This window comes from Furipterus horrens, unplaced genomic scaffold (assembly GCF_987537825.1).
Source record: "Furipterus horrens unplaced genomic scaffold, mFurHor1.1.pri manual_scaffold_6, whole genome shotgun sequence".
NCBI lineage: Eukaryota > Metazoa > Chordata > Mammalia > Chiroptera > Furipteridae > Furipterus > Furipterus horrens.
In genome coordinates this window covers 131,554,437-131,574,751 of record NW_028327176.1, presented here as the reverse complement: position 1 = coordinate 131,574,751, position 20,315 = coordinate 131,554,437, and the positions used below count along the sequence as shown (strand labels likewise).

The 20,315-nt window shown below is 36.5% G+C and overlaps 1 protein-coding gene across 1 annotated transcript; it reads left to right on the top strand.

Annotated features, from left to right (window-relative positions):
* The first annotated feature begins 773 nt into the window (after window positions 1–773).
* Window positions 774–20,261, top strand: AKIRIN2 (akirin 2). The gene is made up of 5 exons (XM_090279660.1): window positions 774–1,581; window positions 15,819–15,962; window positions 17,682–17,831; window positions 18,945–19,016; window positions 19,560–20,261. The coding sequence occupies exons 1-5, from the start codon at window positions 1,347–1,349 to the stop codon at window positions 19,568–19,570; spliced, it is 612 nt and encodes a 203-aa protein (XP_090135786.1). The 5' UTR covers window positions 774–1,346; the 3' UTR covers window positions 19,571–20,261.
* The last annotated feature ends 54 nt before the right edge of the window (window positions 20,262–20,315 follow it).

Below are 20,315 nucleotides of genomic sequence, written 5' to 3'. Positions count from 1 at the left end.
AAATGTTTTCTCTGCTTACAAAATGGGTCCAGCATCTATTCCATACATTATGTCTTTTATTTTTCCCGTTCACAAGATATACACCAATATTCAACATAGATAATACAATTTTTTCTATCATTCGCTTTTTACCTAAAGCAAAAAAATTTGGTTCTGTATAATATTCAAATCCTATTCATTTACAGGGTGAAATTGGCTTTGCAGAATTACTAAGTGGATGCAAGCAGCTACCTGGAAGGGCAAAGTATCGCGTTCAATCAAGGATCCTGTAACCTGATATTACTGTTGTTCTCTCCTGTAATCTTAAGTAGGTTCCATAATCTTATTTCCTAGCCCCTCGATGTGACAGGTTTTGCTTTTGGCACTCGTATTACCGAAACTCATATGTCTTGGGCTGTTAGTTTCCTATTTTCTGGTTTTTAAATCCCTGTGGAAGCGGTATCAGGACAATTGTGTCCTAAATTTTAAAGGTCTTTCAAGCCTGTTTTCCATACTGGTTAGCCTTCCTCTCTCCCAGTTTCTCAGTGCCTTTTCTTTTGCTTCTTTTGCTTAGTTCCTCTTACATTCAAGCTCTGTAGGGGGATTTAAATTCCAACCCGGAACTCGGAATGACGCGCCTTGAATGACGGGAGTCGTAGTTTCCGCGACTCCTTCCTAACAGCTTTTCACGCGGATTGCTCCCTGCAGTAGAAACCTACAACTCCCAGAATGCACCCTAGGGGGTGCCCCGTCCTGGACGCACGCGCCCTGATTCCGCAGGATTTGAATCGGCGGCGTTGTTATTGACGCCATATTGGGGCCGGCGGCGGGTAGAAGAGTCGTACGGCGGAGGGGGAAGTGATTGGATGTGTTTGCTTGAGCTTCTGACGCCGCCGCCGCTGCCTTGCAATCTCTCCTCATCGACCGCCGGTCTTAAGCTTCCGACTCTACTCGAGCGTTTTAGGAGCCACGTTCCAGCCTCACACCTCACGGGGCTGATATTGACTGCCGAAGGGAGCCAGTTTCAGCGCAGGAGCGCCTCCGGCGCGGCGCAAAGCTCGAACGGACGGCGGGGGCGCCCGGAGCCTCTCCCCGGGGATCCGTTCCTAAGGAGGCGGAAGAGCCCCCCCTGACGCGGCTGGCGTGAGCTGCCGACACCGCCCCTCCCGCTCTCGCCCGTCTCGGCCCCGGCCACTGCCCCTGCCGCGGAGGCAGCGGCGGCTCCCCTCACCTCACAGGCGTTTGGACGCCCGCCTTTCTGCTCTTGAGCCCGCTGGATAGCCTCTCCTCGAGTCCCTGCTCTCCCCCGCCCCTCCCGTCACCCTTTCTGAACCTCACCCGAGCCCGGCACCTCGGCCGCTCCGACCATGGCGTGCGGAGCCACACTGAAAAGGACTCTGGATTTCGACCCGCTGCTGAGCCCAGCGTCCCCGAAGAGGAGACGATGTGCGCCATTGTCGGCGCCCACCTCGGCCACAGCCTCCCCGTCGTCTGTGGCCGCGGCCACCGCCGCCTCCTTCTCGGCCGCTGCCGCCTCACCCCAGAAGTATCTCAGAATGGAACCGTCCCCCTTCGGCGACGTCTCGTCCCGCCTCACCACAGGTGGGACTCGGCCCCGCGTTCGCCAGGGTGGGCAAGTGGGGTTCCGGGGGTGGGTTGCGGCCGCAGGGGTGGGGGTGTAAGATTGGTCCTAGTTGTTAGCGAAGTAGTCGGGCGACCACATTTCTTTAACTCCTGCAGCTTCCGAGACACAATAGAAATGGCCTGATGTGAAGGGGGCTGGGAGGGGGGTCGGTAAGTGGGGTGGATAGGGGCTGTGCCCTGCCGGGTATTGTGGGGAAGAGGAAGATCCTCTTCTTTGGGTCGAATAACTGGAATTGAGTGTTTCCGTAGTCGGGGGAGCCCCAGCGGAAATGATCAGAGAGGACAATATTACTTATAAATTTAGGCGAGAAAGGGGTCACATTTCACGCGAATCTCGCTGTCTCCCCAAATCGATTGGTTGCAGCCTTTACCTCGGGCTGGGTGGTTTCAGGCGAGGCGACAGCCCCTCCTCCAGTGCAGACATGGCTGATTTTAGTGCAGAGGTGGTGGGGGGTGGGGATGGATGTCATTGGGGCGAGATCTAGGCCTGTCATTAATCACCCACAAGAACGGCACTTTGGCTGAGTCAAGACCTGTTTTCCGAGCAGGGTCAACAACAAAGAAAATGCTCTTCCCTGGTCCTGTAATATGATCACACTACACTCTAGACCTTGAGAATTGAGAAACTTGAACTTAAACGAAAAGCAAATTGTATCGAAAATTGGAGCTGAGTAGTTGCTTTTAGTTGGAAGTACTTTATTTGTGCCCAACAAAGTAGGTTGGGAGAAAAGCCTAGGCCTTGGAAATAGTAAATTAACCTAAGATTCCAAGGGACTTCAGACTATTTTGCTTTTTCATCTTGAAACATTTCCTGAAAGTGACTACAGGGAAAAGGCCTTTTGGCAGCTTTGTACTGCAGTGTGTGTGCCATTTTTCTTTACTTGGAAAGCCCTTGTGTGCCCCTGGCACAGTCCTAGGAATAGGCTTTTGTGGGCTGGTAGTATGAATCTGTTCCCTTTGTGTTTGAGCCTTTGATAATAACATGACCTGTAGACAAAGCCTTTTAATAGCTTGATTTAGATGTTTCCATTAGCTTAAAAAAAAAAAAAAATCTGTGGGCCTGCTTAGTAACTTCCCTTTGGAATTGACTTAGTTCAGTTTTGTCTTTTTCAGGTCAGATTTTAAAATATCCTTCCTCAAATAATAAGGAGCTTCCTTTTATCCCCATTAAATATTTGGTCTAACTTAAGTACATACTGTTGTAGAGTTGCAGTGAGTTTTCAGAGGAATTTCTACTTTTATTTAGTGACCATACCTAAGCTGTCTTCTATATAAAGGTATTTATTGATTTATTGTTAGGCTTTACAGTAAAAAATAATTAAGAATGAACTCCTAGTGATGAACATTATTTTTAGGGTTCATCTTTTTAGTAAAATCATTGAAAATGGAAATACCGTGGAATCTGTACTTAACTAATTAGGCCATTTAAAAATAGCTCTAGCTAACCAGCAGTAAATTTCAGTCCACAGGGTGAATTAATATAGAATTAGGTTCGGGAGTTAAAATATATCTCAATACTAAAATAGTCTTGAACACGTATATGGTAAACGTGCCAGGGGTTGTTACACATTTGTCCTCACTTCAAAAGGAACTTATTCAGAAAGAATTGTGAGCCTTGGTAAATTTTGTCATTTCATTGATATATTTATAGCATTGGCTAATGCATTGGCTTCATGTTATCTCAAATTTCAATTAAGTGGATAGTAAAAACGATTGGAATTGTTTAAGCCTGATAATTCAAATTCACATTTTCCAAAATATTGTTTTCCCCTCTTCTTCAAGATGTTTTTGACATTTACTCCTGAAAGTTGATCGTATCCTGAACTGTAAAATCACCGTAATTGAGTTTTATTGAGTTTAAGTTATTTAGTTGTTACAACTAATTTGAGTATTAACATAAAAAGTTGACTTGAGAAAAGCAGCTAAAATTGCTAGTTTTGAATTGCTAAAATCTGCTTTTTGTAACTCATTTTAAATGACATTTTACATGTAGTTTGGCTTTGTGTTTTCATGGCCAGTTTGGGGCATGCTTCTTTGTGGTTTTTGTAATGATGTTGTCATAATGGGAGCTGCAGTGTTGTGCAGGTATCAAAGAGCTTCCCAGTTTTCTTGTCACCAGACTTGGAAATAATTTTTCCAAGCACCTAAATTTTAGTTTCCTATTTTAAACAGAGGTGATTTTTAAACTTTACAAAAGTGAATACCCATATATCCTAAGCTGAAATAAGTAGCTAGGATTGGAAATGGAAAGTGACTTACCAAATTGAGGTTGAGACTGTGGAAACTGTTTTCATTTCTGTGAATTCAAATGTAATTCAAACAATTTAGACCTAGAGTACTGAAGTTAATTTTTTTTCAGCGCATGTATATAATTTATCGTTATCATTATTCTTCTCTGGATACTTACATAGTGTCTTCTGATGTGTAGCTGAAGTCATGTTGTGGCATTACTAGTAGTTTCAGGAAAGTGGACATCTGTTTTAAACCCTAGTTTATTTTAGTCATCCTGGAAGGTGATTCCAAAGTTTGACTTTATTATTATTTAAATCATTGTTTTTCAGACTGTTGCAGCCTCATACCAGGAAAAAGAAAAGGGGCTAACAAATAAAGCTTTATTAGAACACAGCCCTTTATAAATTTTTTTAGCATTCTTTATTGCAGTCTACAATAGCAGAGTTGAGTAGGTGTGACAGGGACTATTTTTTTCCTCAAAGCTCAAATATTTACTGTCTGATCCATTACAGAAAAAGATTGCATGTCCCTGGTCTAGGGTGTCAGCAGTTTATAATACCACGGATGTGAAAAAGGAAAATTGAATGACTGTGTGTGTGTGTGTGAAAAGCATTAACTAATGGGGGAAATGAATGCCTCTAATAGCTGTGTCAGCACTCATCCTGGTAAGTTAGTTGAAAACAGATTTAAAGGTTTCTATTCTCACGTTGTTTTTTGAAACATCTCAGAATATTAACATTTAGCCAAAAGATTGTCATGACATTCCTAACAACAAAATTATTTTTATAAAACCAAAATATTATGCAACATTACAAGAGACTGTCAGTCAAATCCAACATATTGCTTTTCATAAGTTATGTACTAAATGCATGAATGGTTTGGTGACGAGGTCCTTCTGTGAATGTCAACCTATTTGTGAGTTTGCTAGGCACTTTTGTACACATTGTCTTGTTACCATTGGACTAGCCTGCTTTAGGAATTGAGTTGAATGAAGAGTTAAAGTCTACTGTAAGAACTTATTGTATTTGCTGGAAACTTGCCATTAAAAATGGAAATTGCAGCTTGTGAATGGGAAAGGATTTGCATTGATGCATGCCTGCAGAGACACCAGCTGGCTTAAATGAAGTATAAATGGTTCTAGGCAAACAAATGAGATTTTTTTGGAGGAGGCAGCATTTCATTTCAGATGTCATTTATGTTGAACCAGAAGTGTTTTTAATATTTTGTGGTTATTTAGACAGCTGTTAAGTTGCTTCTACTTTCTCAGTGGATTTGGCAAATAAACTGCTTTTATGGTCTTTGTACTTGGGATTTTAAACCTGATATTTTATTTAGGACTGTATGTAGCTTCAGTTATTTCATAGTTCTGTTAATTATGCATTTAAAAATTCTGTCAGTTTATGGCCATTAAAAGCAGAGTGTAACTGTATTCATCATTGAGATGTTCTGTTTTGAAAGTAGAAAAACAAAGCCGAACTTGAGCACACAAACACATTGGGTAAATATGGCTAGGTCAGGGAGAAGTTACCCTTGAGTTATAGATGCTGCTATTTACCATGGTTGCCACAGAACTATAATCTGAGATGTAAAGGAGAATACAGTAGTTCCTTTTCATATTGCGGTTCGCTTATCGCAGCCTCACTGTATTGCGGGATTTTTTAAAGTATATTTAATTATTTATCGCGGAATTTTCGCTATATTGCGGGATTTTGCGGCACTGTATACATATGTTAAAGTTACGTAGGTTTAAGAATGTAGAATATGTTTAAGAACATTAGTGTTTTTAAAAGTGTGGAAAAGGTTAATAAGGGAGTGGGAAAGGTTAATAAGGGACTGGGAACGGTTTCTAAGTATGTGGGAAGGGTTTATAAAGCCTTAAAATATATATAAATACTAAAATAAATGTAAGGTTCCTACCTCGTGGATTTTTGTCTGTCGCAGAGGGATCTATAACGTAATACCCGCGATAAGTGAGGGAATACTGTAGTTTCTTCAGTCCTTGAATGGCTTTATGGGAAAAAGAATACACTGTGTATCACTGAGGTAGGTCTTTCCTAAGTGCTTAGGAAAAGACATGATAGCAATGCTTTTGTTTGAAAGGCTGAGAAGAGATTTGGTGGAAGTACCCAGTTTTGTGTATTTTTCCGATTTGAAAAGAAACTTGGTTCTCCTTCAGAATAATAGCATGGGTTAAGTTTGGATCTCTTGGATAGTTGGCTCATGAAACTGGATAATGATTTTGGGAGTGGATCCTTTCACGTACCTATAACTGAACTAACTAGCAACTTGTGATTCCTGCAGCCTTGGTGTTTACACTGCTAGTACTATTGACTCACAGTATGTTCTCTATGAATATGTGAAACCGTGGTGAGTTTCTTGCCTTTGAGAAGACTACCTACTTTCAGAAAACTGTAAATGGTGAAATACTTGTTCAACCCTATATGAACCAGTCTGGCATCTGCAGATGGTACAGAGGTCTTCACAAATGAATTTAGTTCATGACATTTATCTTTAATTTTATTGCTGAGTGTAGGAATTCTAGAACTCAACTTACCAACATTTCTCAACTTATAAACGCACCTGATAAATGTGATCCATTAGCAGCAGTCTTGTAGCAATAAAACTTAACAGGAATGTCCTCTGGATTTTGAGGTGGGTTACATGGGTTTTGTATATTTTGAAAATAACTCCAAAGGTATTCTCTGCCAAACTGTCCTTCTTAGTTAATGTCATATCAGAGTTTAAAATTGTGACTTAATCAAGCCTTGGCATTTCCCAAAGTTCTTAGAGATGCTGAAGGTGTTTTTTTGTTTGTTTTTTTAAAGTAATTTCAGTTCTACCCCTCCTTCTGAACCAATTTTTAAAGACTTTTGTGACAATATAGCTATAATATATGATAATTATAATATATGATAATATATATTTTTTAAATTGTGCAAAAAAAATGGGTAGTGATAATACATACAGCAATTAGTTTAAGATTATGAACAATAGTTTTTCTTAGGCACTTGAAGTATACTTAGTATTCCCTCATTTTTCTGGACAATGATATTATACATGGATTATGTTTATTATAATATTTGAAATAGCCCCAGTCACAAAGATTACCATTTTCAGAGATTGGCTCATTTGATGAAACATTTTAAAACATTTTACATGATTTTTTAGGAGAAAGTACTTTGTATTATGAAGTTCTGATTTTTTATTTCTAAGAGAATTGAGTTATTTTAAGTTACAGTAAATTTCTCATGTGATAAGATGTTGTAACTATTATCATATTGAGCAGGGAGATTATCCTTGAATATAAATTAAAATTCTAGTGTATGACAAGTTGTCAGGTTTGACACGTATTTTGGGCCTTTTGATCAGAATTTTATAGTATGCCAGATTGTGTAGTCTCCCTTTTTGGGGTGGTGGTAATGTTTTGTTCTGTTTTGTTTTGTTTTTAACATTCTAGACTAGAAAAACAGCTCATAGTAAGTATACTTGTAGTTTGTCTTGGAGTGTAATCTGATTTCTTCCTTCCTTTAAAAATCATAAATCATAAGTTTCTGTCACAGTTGTCATAGGTCAAATCATCCTGACAATATTTTGACTTTGTTGAAATTGTAATCTTTCCATTAATATAATTTGTTGATATGACTTAATTTTTAATTTCTAGGTCTTATGTAAGTACCTGTTTTTTCTCAACATTATTAAAAAATCTAAATACTTATTCTAGAAGTCACTTGCTCTAGCTTTTATGAACCTCATTTGAGTTTCAGATACTGTGCTGTTCAGGCAAAGAAAAGACAAGGTCTCTGGGGGGACTACTTATAAAGCCACTGCTGCGCTAATACTTGATTAGCTAAACTTGAATAAAAATACTCTAATCTTTATGCTTTAACAATGTACCCATTTTAGTTCCGTGTGAACATTTATCCACATTAGCATTATTTTCACATTTGGCAGCCTAACTGTTGAAATTGGGTTACTGGATTAAATCACATGTTTTATTTACTACTTTTGAAACCTTAAAGAAAAAGTTATTCTAGTGAGTGTTGAACCTTATTTATTGGCTATTTCTGAAATTGTCTCAGTCTATGATGTGTAGTCTGACTTTGGTTTAGCATTCATTTTCATTTTCATTAATGTTAGGTCTTAAAAAACTCCAAAAATCAAACTAAAATTAAAGGTTGGAGGGAGAGACCTGGGAGAGTTGATTTTCTTTTCTTTTCTTTTCTTCCTTTCCTTTCCTTTCCTTTCCTTTCCTTTCCTTTTCCTTTCCTTTCCTTTCCTTTCCTTTCCTTTCCTTTCCTTTCCTTTCCTTTCTCCTTTCCTTTCCTTTCCTTCCTTTCCTTTCCTTTCCTTTCCTTTCCTTTCCTTTCCTTTCCTTTCCTTTCCTTTCCTTTCCTTTCCTTTCCTTTCCTTTCCTTTCCTTTCCTTTCCTTCCTTTCCTTTCCTTTTCCTTTCTCTTCCTTTCCTTTTCCTTTCCTTTCCTTTCCTTTCCTTTCCTTTCCTTTCCTTTCCTTTCCTTTCCTTTCCTTCCTTTCCTTTCCTTTCTTTCCCTTCCTTCCTTCCTTCTTCTTTCTCTTCTTCTCTTATCTCTTTCTCTTTCTTTTCTTTTCTTCCTTCCTTCCTTCCTTCCTTCCTTCCTTCCTTCCTTCCTTCCCTCCCTCCCTCCCTCCCTCCCTCCCTCCCTTCCTTCCTTCCTTCCTTCCTTCCTTCCTTCCTTCCTTCCTCTCCTTCCTTTCTGTATTGTTGCACTGATATAGCAATTGAGGAACAGAATATAGAATAGAATGTGAAAGATTGCAGAAAGCCAGTTTTTTAAACATTACTGTCCCTGAAATTTGCCTTTGTTGTAGAGGATTACTTTGTTCCCAATGCTGAAGTATTCTCTGGAACAAAAACTTTCCTAAGTGTATAATTAATTAGTTTAACATATAGGTGGTTTTAGGCTGCTATGACAGCTGGTGCTCACTCTTAACCCATCCATGGCCCAAGGTGAAAATAAATACATTATCAGAGGCTGGCATTGTAATCAGTACTGTTGGCAGTGCTGAGCTGCCAATTTAGAATACTTCCTCACTTTTAAAACACCAGTAAAACATTCTGGTTAGATATCAATGCCTATCCTGAAAGGAGGCAGTTTCTTGCATCATCCCTTAAGTAAATACCTGAATGTAACATGAAGTTAAACTTAAGAATTCCTTAGTTCTATGTTTAGGTCTGCTTCTATCCAGCTTAATAGTCCCTAAACAATCACACTCATGCTTCTGGCTTCTGTTTCTCCTCACAGATGACTAATTTATTTAGTTCAGACCATTCCTCTCAGATTGGGCCATCGAGAATTTGGACCTTCTTAGAAGTCTTCCCTCCTTTCAGAAGTGATAATTTTTGTGAAATCTGTTGACCTTTAAATATTTATGATAAATTTATAAAATGTATGGTATAAACAAAAGACCTCTGTGGGCTTCCAGTCAGTGACTCTGTTGTGAGGTAGTCTTAATTGCTTTTTAAAAGCAGGCATAATATTGCCCTGGCCCGGTTGGTTGTAATGCTGTCCCATACACCAAAAGGTTTCAAGTTCAGTTCCTGGTCAGGGCACATACCAAGGTTGCAGGGCCATGTGGGGAGGCAGCTGATTGATGTTTCTCTCTCACAGTGATCTTTGTCTCTCTTTCCCTTTTCTAAAACCAATAAAAAGGATATCCTCAGGTTGGTAAGGATTAAAAATAAAAATTAGAAAAAAGAATATGAAAGTTGCATTGGTTCACTATCAATAACATAATGAACATGGGTTTTAAGAAAGGTATGTTAGGAAAAATTAATGTGTGTGTGTTAATGTCATGTAATGAGTTTCCAATCAAGTTCAAATTGATTTACAGAATATTTTCCTGCTAGGGAGGGGTATGTCCACCATAGAGCTAGAGTAGCCGTACAAGTGAGGGTAGCAGTGATTTCATACACGTTAAATATATTTAAATTGAATACTTGTAGTAATCCCTGCCGTCACTGTTTTTCTTTTCCCTTCCATTTCCTGGTATGACCAATAATAAATAAGCCAACCAATTTTCTTTTTAATTGCCACAGTAGGGAGTTATTTTAAGCCGTGGAAAGAAACTTAAATGCCCACAGTTTAAGGCAAGTGATATAAATCAGTGAAGTAAAGTAGGTGAATTCAATCTTGCTACTGACCAGCTGCATCACCTGGAAACTCATTAAAAATATGGAGTCTGAGGCTCCATTCCCCAAGTGATTTATGTGTGCACTTGAAGATTAAAAGCACTTGAGAACTTGTGACCAAAAGGTAGCAGCCGCTCTTCATCTGAACTTTACCATGTCCAATTACTTCCCCACCCCAACAGTAACTAAAAACCTGACTTTTAATGTAAAATACCCAACTTTTAAACGTTGGCCACAAATTCACACTTGTTAAAAAGTATTCAAGCCAGACATATCTTTAGCCCATGAATCATCATTTTGCAACCTTCCAGATGTGTTGATGCTCTATGTGTGTGTGCATTTTGGGTGCCCTCATAACTTGTATTATAGAAGGCTAGTTTGTTCTTCAGCTTGATTGTGCTCCCTGGAGTCCTCAGAGAGTCTGCTGTGTGTCCTTCCAAGCCTTACCTTCATGGCCATGGTTAATTGGAAGCGAAGCTGGACTTCTTACCTTGGCACTAAATGTGTTCTGTAACATGCATGCATTGGGGTTTGGATTTGGATGGTTCAGTTTTCTCTCTTTTCCCCATTTACTGCCGTTTGTTTGTTCTTATTACTTTTTGTTTTTCTAGCTTGTAAGCTATTTGAAGAGGTACTTGCAGATATTTAAAGAGCTAAACAGCAAAAGCAACAGGAGTAACATATCCCTTTAGAATCTAGTGTAATATAAAATAGAGGTGTGACACGGAAGAGGTAACTGCTGACTTGAGCGATGTTGGGCTCTTTGTTTTCGTGACTCCCATTGTGCAATTTGTAAACTTTATACTTACTCCTGCAGGGTTTTAACAGATTGAGTCATTTCAAATAAATAATCATTGGCTATTATAGTACCAGTGAAATGACAGAATTCGACCTGCAGTGATTCAAGTTTTTCTTCCTCTTGTAGATAAACAAATGGTTCTCACACAGTAAAATATTAAGTAATATAAATTTTAAAGTACTGTAGGTAATAACACCCTAATGTTTATGTAATTCTGTGCAACTATATTATGCCTATTAGGATTCAAGCTAATCCAAATAGAAGTTAAAACTGTAGATATAACTTCACAATTTTGTGTTAAAATTTGGTTCCAACTCCCTTTGACATAGCAATACTTTTAAAGTGAATTAAAAATGATATCAGCACATTCTTTTTATTAAATAGCTTTTGGCTGGTTAAGAACATTGTCCTTAAGGTTCCTTTGAGGTGAAAATAAGAAGTGTTTCTGAACAGAAGATCATGGGAAAATAGTTGATTTACAAAGATGGGTCTCCATAGCAACTAGTGTTTTAATGTATAAAGTAGGCATGACAACATGTAGTATATAGTTCAGAGTTTTAGATTTGGACTGTTTTTTAAACGTTTTCTTAGTTTTAGGTCTTAGTGGTTACTACAGGTTTTGCGTACTTGTGTACAGGTTTTCCATTATTACATTTGTGTTCCTGAGACTTGCAAGATTTATTTTATTAGTTAATCCCACTGTTCTAGTTATCTGTCTAAATGAACTTTCACTTTGATTTTTTGAAGATATACCATAGAAAAATAAGCATATAAAGTGAAATAAAAGGGTTTTATACTACACCTAAACTTAAAACTGTTAATGGGACTTAATGATGTCAGTAGGAAAACAGTTAAGTCTTATACAAGTCTGGATCAAAAGTTTAGTGTCACAGATTTTTTTAAGACATTTTTATGTATTCTAGGAAACAGATAGTTAATAACTCCTTTCCCCAAATTTTGTTCTCTAAACACATTTTTAGTTACTTATAATTCCATATTTCTCATTTTGCTCTCAGTTCCATCTTAATGCGTTTTTTTTTAACCTTACGAACTCAGTTATTTTTTTTATCCTGTCAGCTGCTTTTTCCTGTTTATATTTTTTATTTTTCTCATTGTATCCAGGCTTTCTCAAGTAATCAGTGGCAATTAAGAATAGTAAAACAGTTTTGGAAGTAGGTTATATTCTTTGAAGCCAGGCTTTTTCTTTTCACATTTTGGTTGGTTGGTGTTTTTTGTTGTCATTGTTTTTTTATTCGAAAGGAGTCAGTCTGGCTTATTGATAATCTACTACTACCTATTAAAGGAGGATAATTTTATTTGCATTTTCAATGGCATTTACTAGATTTGGGAATGAAAATGTTATTACAGATCATAGAATTTGTTAATGATTTTTCATTTAATCTAGTACAGTGGAAGCAAGTCTTAGCAGTATTTTATTATGAAAGAGTGATGTAGTTTGGGGAATCTTGCAAAGGGGATGTACAGCCATTTGTTGTGTAGACTGTCTTAAAGGTAACTACATAGTTTGCTCTTTTAAGTGAATTGCTGCAAATTCAGTCTGTGCTTCCTGGTCAGGTATGAAAGCTGTATGACTAAAACTCAAATGTGCAACTGATTGTGTAAGTGAAACTTTGACTTTTTTCTCTGATGGATTGCCAATTGTGTTGGCAAAACAGTGTCAGATGTTACATATACTTGGAATAAAATACCATTTCCTAGGTTGATAAGAGATGGCTAGATTTAAGTATCTTATGACTTAAGTGAACATAGGCACTTTATTGATGTATGGAAGGCCTTTATCTAGCTGGTATGGAAGCAACTTAAATCAGGCAAATAACTAGGTTGAGCTTACAGTGTGAGTTCTGCTATTGGATTGAATCTGGGGAAATTTCTTGAGTTAATCAGCTTCAAAACTGCTTATACTTTTGAATTGAGGTAAATTGAGTTTGAGGCTTACAGTTAGCTGTTGGCTACTTTGCTACTTGTGTTGCGGAGATAGTGGTGAAGTTAAATACTGCATAACACTGTTAATCGCATGTTACCAGTATTAGAACATTTGAGGGCACAGTGGAGCTTAGATGGCATAGTTGCAGCCTGTTAGATGTAAAAAGCAGTGCAGGCAATAACATTCAGAATTCTTCAGCTCTTTAACTGACAGTATCAAGTGTTGACAAAGAGGTGGAGCAGCTGGGACTTTTCATTGCTGGTGGGAATGCAAACTGGTATAAGTACTCTGGAAAATGGTTTGGCAGTTTTTTACAAAGTAAAGCCATGCAGTTACCATATAATTAGGCCATTCAGCCCCCACTCTTAGGTATTTGCCCAATCATAGACTTGTACCTGGATATTCATGATAGCCTTGTTGATAATAGCCCCAAATTGGCAATAATCCAAATGTCCATTAAAAGAACAGATAAGTTATGGTACACACACACACAATGGAATACTATTTGTTAATAAAAAGGAAGGAATTACTTATTCATACAGTACCATGTATGTATCTCAACAGCATTTAGCTGAGTGATGGAAGTCACACACAAAAATCTTATCCCATTTATATGACATTTTAGAAAAGGCAAAACTATACAGTGACAATAGGTGAGTAGTGGCAGTGGTGAAGGTGGTAAATAGCGTGAGAGAACTTTGGGGGTGGTATAAAGTTCTTATGATTATGGTGGTTCTAAGACTATGCATTTTCCAGAACTTCTTGAATTATACATTTAAATCGAATTCATTTGTAAATTACAACTTAAAATTCCTTGGTTTGTTAAAATGGTGGTTGTGGGGAGTATATAAAGATAAAGTTTTTAATTTGACCATATCTTAATCCTAGCTTAGATCTTTTTGAGACGGTCGAATGAATTATTTGTTCCAACTATTCTTTTGGTATATCTTAGTTGTGCTTTGGTTGACTTTTGTGAAGTGAAAAGACTAAAGTAATCTGAGAATAGCTTCGTGGTGATCAAAGAATAAGTCATACAAAAGGTGTTAAGGTCAGGTTACTCTGCTATATATAGTACATTTGAAATGTCTGATTGTGAATAAACTTTAGGATACTTTGGATGAACTTTTGATCAGGATGGTGTTAGCTTTCAGTAGGAAGTAATAAGTGAATGAGACCAAACCACCACAATTTTGAAACCTTTTAGAATATTGCTACTGAAAGAGTTATTAAAAAATAAGGATACGTGAACTTGTCCTGATTGGTATAGGATGTTGCACCAGTTTTATTCAACACCTCTGAATCATAGGAAATCCCATTTCTATCAATCAAGGTGCATAATTGTTCAAATACCCATCTTATTTTACATGGGTAAATTTGTTTTTGAATTACAAACATTTCAATTGGATGGAAAAAGATGAAAATAACTTTGATATAAGCAAATGTTAATATTCTGAAAAATGTTAAATATAGCTAAAGCATCCCTACAAAACCACCCTAAAGGTTAATTATTCCAAAATGTGATTTTGTACTTGCACTGCACATTCATGTATATATAAGCAGGTTTGTTTACCCAAAAAATTTACATAAATGGCCCTGACCAGCGTGGCTTAGTCAGAGCATTGTCCTGTAAATTCAAAGTTCATGCACATGCCTAGGTTGCTGGTTTGGTCCCTTGTCGGGGCACGTACAAGAAACAACTGATCTCTCTCTCTCTCTCTCTCTCTCTCTCTCTCTCTCTCTCTCTGTCTCCCCCCTCCTCGTCTTCCTTCACTTCTTTAAACTCAGTAAGCATGGTCTCAGGTGAGGATCAAAAAAATTTTTTGTACATAAATGGAATCTTCCCTGAGTATATATTTTGCAGTTTATATTCCCCACCCCCTTTTCAGTTAAAATACTGAAAAGACTTAATATAAAATGTTCAGGGGACTGATTAATGAACCCTCAGTCTCTCTCTCAAAAGCCCTAAAAGTTCTTCTTACTAGGGAAACAATATAAAATAAGAAAACAATTAATATATGCCTAAGAAAACCACCAGTATGAAATATTTTTTAAAAAGATTGTTCTTTTCTTAACAAAAATCTTTAGTCTTCAATTGAGTTCTTAATGTTTAAATCAGTTCATCATTGTAAAGTTGTTAAAGTTATAGCCCATAATATTTATGAATCATATTATTGCCTGTTAGTTACCACCATAACTTTTAATTTTCTTTTTTGTTTAATTTTGTTTTGGATTGCGATTAACTTCTTGGGATGTATTTTAACTCCTCACTTCACGTCATGGACATATAACAAAACCAGTTTTACCATAGGCTGATTAATATAAACAGGACTTAACTTCCTGTGGTATCTCATCAGTGTTATAAAAAGAAACTGACATCAAATGAAATGATGTTATTCAAGGACCTGTTGTAGTTTCAAATGGATAGCCTGTTAATTTAGGAGCTGTGGTGATTGTGAGAAAGTCTGTTTGGAGGGGAATGGAAACCTCAGGGAGGGATTTTCTAGAGACCAAATGGTAACTGTCTTGAATTAGAAATCGTTCTAAAATGAATCATACTGGACTAGAAGACATGCTTGATATAATTCTACCCGTTTCCATGGTTGTGGTTAAAGATAATGGCACTGCAGTATAATGGTTCTTACTGAGTGCCTGTAATGTACCAAGCATTTTACATGGGTTTTCCCCTCAAGGTTCAGAACAAAGCTTTGATGTTAATGCTCTAATACTCATAGTTTTTGTTGAGCTTAATATTAATGGCCATGACCATTTAATGTATGATAATTTTTTAATTCCATGTATTCTATCATTTTGCTGACCTACTGTCACTTCTCACTTTTAATTTTTGTGTAATTTTGCTTTGGAATTAACTTTTTGAAATGTACAGTAAGTCTTCACATCACTGATAGGTTCTGTGACATTGAGTGAAATGACGTATGACAAAACCCATTTTACCATGGGCTAATGGCTATAAAGAACCTTCTTTAAAAAAAACAAAAAAATAAAAAAACCTTGGAAGTATTTATCTTGCCAAATTAAAATTTTTTCTTTTAGAACAAATTCTGTACAACATAAAACAAGAGTATAAACGCATGCAGAAGAGAAGACATTTAGAAACTAGTTTCCAGCAAACAGATCCATGTTGTACTTCTGATGCACAGCCACATGCATTTCTTCTCAGTGGACCAGCTTCACCAGGTAATAATAAATAAGTGAAAGGAAATGTTATTTAGTATGGGGAAAAGTAGTCCTTTAGTCACTTAAGCTCCTATTTCTCCCTTTAATTTTTAAACATTTATATAATAATGCATGATGTCTTTAAAATATGGTACAAAATAAGTAATTGCCACCTGGATGCCCATTATCCAAACACAACTGACATGTATATAATATTCCCAAGTGGAGGTCCCCAAAAGTGCTATGATTTGCAGCCTCCATTAAAGAAATAAATAACAAACAATATACCATGTGCTTCTGTTAGGTATATATGTACCTTGCCATAGCTGAATATTTATTTTATGGATTTTTCATAATTATTTAACCATTAATAAATTAGACTCTGAATTTCTGCTGTTACAATATTTATTACAAAATTGTTTCCATACATGTACCTTCATGCACTTGTCCTATTTGGATAGATTCCTAAAAGTGGATTATTTTGATCCATTGTTCTTTTTTACCTATCTTTTGTTGGAGGGAGTAGCTTGCAAGTAACACTTTAAAAAGGGCAGAAAAATTAGGGCTATTTGAAGTGAAGGGGAAGAAAAGCTTCTTGCTAGAACAGCCATCAAAAGTGGCTCCTACCTTTAGTAAAGTTCTCAGCAAAAGTTTTTCTCCTGACAGTAGTTGCCTGCCTTCTTTCCTCTCCCTCCCAGCAGGGATAGGAAAATGTGGCAGAACACACACACACACACACACACACACATATGTGCGTGCGTGTGTGTGTATATATATATATATTAAAAGGCTATAAAACAGTGAAATCAAATTAGATTAGGAAACATGAACTTGTTTAAAACTAAATTCTACAGTACTGCCAATCGGAAGGCCAGGTATAAGTGGGTAAAATGTGGTAAGGGGAGGTGAAGATAGAGACTAGACTATATCAGCAGGAAACAAAGATCATCATTTAGTAGTCAGTTTATTTCATAGATCAATTAACTGGCAGGTTCAGCTAACAAAGCTGGGAGTTTGAAAGTTAATAAAGACAGCCTTGGTGTAGTTATGGACTGCTTTAGGTGGTATAAATAAAGCTCTGGGATACTTTTATTCTTACTATTGAAACAGCCCTCAGAAACATAGTTTCTGCAGATTATAAGGAACAAGTGAAAAGAGGAATTGGGGCTACACCAGGGACAGATATTAGAGCAGGACACATTATTAGTAGCAAATTCATATATTTGTATGTACATAAAATACTTGAAGCAGTGTTATAACAAGAGGACTGTTCTGACTTCTCAGAAATATTAATTTCAGATATTCTTTTCAAGAAGTGAGGAATGATGTTCTCGAAAATCAAATTGCCTTAAGTAGTATTTTAAGAAAAATGCATTCCTAAGAAATATTTTATATCAAGTATCACTATCTGATTATACCACAAGTGGCTTTTAGATTAACAATCTTTAAAGACTCTGAACAATTAAATTTAATATTGAATATTAGGAATATATGCTCAGTATTTATTTTTAAAAAGTGGTTTCCTAGCTAATATCACTAATTAAAAAACAAAAACTTTAATTAAGTTTTGTTTGTATTTTGTAGTTTTCTCCACTCATCTTCAGGCTTTTTCTCTTATATTTGATTGCATGCATCTTGCTGTGTTTTTCCAATCACAGCAAAATATTCAAATGACAGGAGACACTTTCTATGATGGCTCTAAATCAGGTGTTTTGTTGTTGCTGTTCATGTTCTCTGTAGGGACTTCATCTGCAACATCCTCACCATTAAAAAAAGAACAGCCCTTATTCACTCTACGGCAGGTTGGGATGATCTGTGAACGTTTGTTGAAAGAACGTGAAGAGAAAGTTCGAGAAGAGTATGAAGAAATACTGAACACAAAACTTGCAGGTTTGAGTTTATTTAGTCTCCCAGAAACTCACCATAAGAAATGCATTATTTCCCATATGTACTTCATGTCAGTAAATTTACCTTTACTGTATACTGGTACAATATGTTTTCTGAGGAATCTTTCAGTAGCTCATGGCCCTCCTTAGTGACCTCAAGAAACTAGTTGTTAGTCATGTAGATCAGCAGCAGTCTAAGTGAATTAGATTTCTCTTTTGATGTAAATTTGATTCGATTTTTGGATTTCATATCTTTCATAACTTTGCCATCAACTTTGTCTAGAAACTTGAAATAATCTAACTGGCACTGTGTACATCATTTTCAAGTATCAAGCTGCTGCAGCCTTAATTATCCAAAAAAGAAAAATATAGTAAAACTTGATAATGTAAATGCATGAATAAAATTTGTTACGTATGGTGATTTAATTAGAATTCCCCACCCTGATATTTATGCCACAGATTTTATGGGATCAGTATTAAAAGCTTTTTGATTCTTAAGGAGTTAAATCAAGGTGCTAATATAGGCAAGAGAATTTGCTTAAGTATATAACATCTTTTTCTGTGACATCTGATTAGGTTACAGGTTTTTAAAGCTTTTGTTATCTTTATTTCCTCTCATTGCAGTGAATTTGCCATTTATATATCACATATAATAAACTTTCAGAGTGCAAAGATCTTTTTATTTCAAGCCATTTATTTAAAATAATTTTTTTTAATGTATTGATAAGAGAAGAGAAACATCGCTCTATTGTTCCACTTGTCTATGCATTCATTGATCGACCATCATATGTGCCCTGACCAGAGATCGAACCTGCAACTTTGGCATATCAGGATGATACTCTAGCCAACTGAGCTACCTAGCCAGGGCATTCAAGCCCTTTATTTTTTAATAGGTTAAGAAATATACCCTACCTAGCCTATATATGAAGTCATGTGATTTGAATTAAAATGTAGGTTTCCATATGATATACTGTAATTATTACTAAGGTTATATGTGTCTGATTAAGTGCCAACTTAGGATTGTTCCACTATACACATTGGATTTTTCAGAGTTTATCTGGCTCTAATTAGAGGGCATTTTGCAAGTCATATAATTCACATGTACCTTTATTTATAGAACAGTATGATGCATTTGTGAAGTTTACGCATGATCAAATAATGCGACGATATGGAGAACAGCCTGCTAGTTGTAAGTATTGCATATATGAACTGAAAACAATCTTTTAAGAAGACATTTATTATAATTATCTTAATAGCCTGAAGGAAATAAGGCAACAAATTTTACTAAGGTTTATTTTGGTTATTTAAATACCTAGGGCAGTGATTTTTCAACTGGTGTACCACAAGAGGCATGCTGGTGTGCAATAAGAATTTTTAAAATGTGCAGTACTTGATTATTTAGTCGGGGGCACTGATCTCTTTTCCCTTTTCATTAAAAAAAAAAAAAAAAAAAATATATATATATATATATATATATGTATGTATGTATGTATGACAGCAGCCAACACAACAGTAGCCATCTGGTGTGAATGAATCAAAATTATGCCTGTTTTTTGTCAGACTGGCAAAAAAAATATTTGGTTGCTGCAGAATTTTAGTAATTAGTTTATGTTGCCATGAAATGGAAAGGTTGAAAATTGCTGACCTAGGGCACTATTGGGGATAAAAATCTGGTATGTGTTTGAATTTTGAATTGGACTTTGCACTAATTTTTTCTTTTCTCCCTCTTTAGATGTTTCATGAATCACATTTTCTGCATTTGTGGGCTGCCTTGTTCCTTGTTGAATTGTTGCAAGAAGTCCCAATCATGACATGCAGCAATGCCAATACCCCCCTTTGAATACAGGTTATTTCAGGCTTTCGTCTGTGGCAACCACTCTTAGGCAGCAACTGGTTTTGGAAATTTCCTTGATGTCAGTACCACCTGGATGTGGACTTCTGCTACCTGTATTAATGCCAGTGGCCTCATTTGCTGTATCATTACAATTTGGCTTCTTATATTAATATGTTTGAAAAGGATTAAAGCTGGTATTCTAAGAACATGCCCTTCAATGGTTGTGTAAATAAAACTGTAGAATGACACTTCAGATGAAATTAGTGTGATTTTAATTGTGCACTACAACCAAGCTGTAACCAGTTATTAATAATTTAGAATGTAATCCCAGGACATTATTAAGCAAATAGCCTACAGTGCTTCCTGTGAAATAGTGAAGGAGGAGGGCATTTCTGTATTTCAGGAATTTTGGGGGTTTCGGAATGGGTTTATATGATTTTCTCTCTTTTTTTTTTTTTTGGTAGTTTTTATTTATTCTATCAGTCTTTTTAACAAATGTTTATTGCTGCATCCCCCCCCCCCCCCCCCCCCAGTGTATCATTGTTTTACTGCCCTTGTAGTACTGGAATTTAGTTGGAAGAATAAAACAATTACTTCTAATCTGCTTGTTTTTTTAATGTATAGGTGGGTAGTATTTGAATAAAGCCAGTGTTT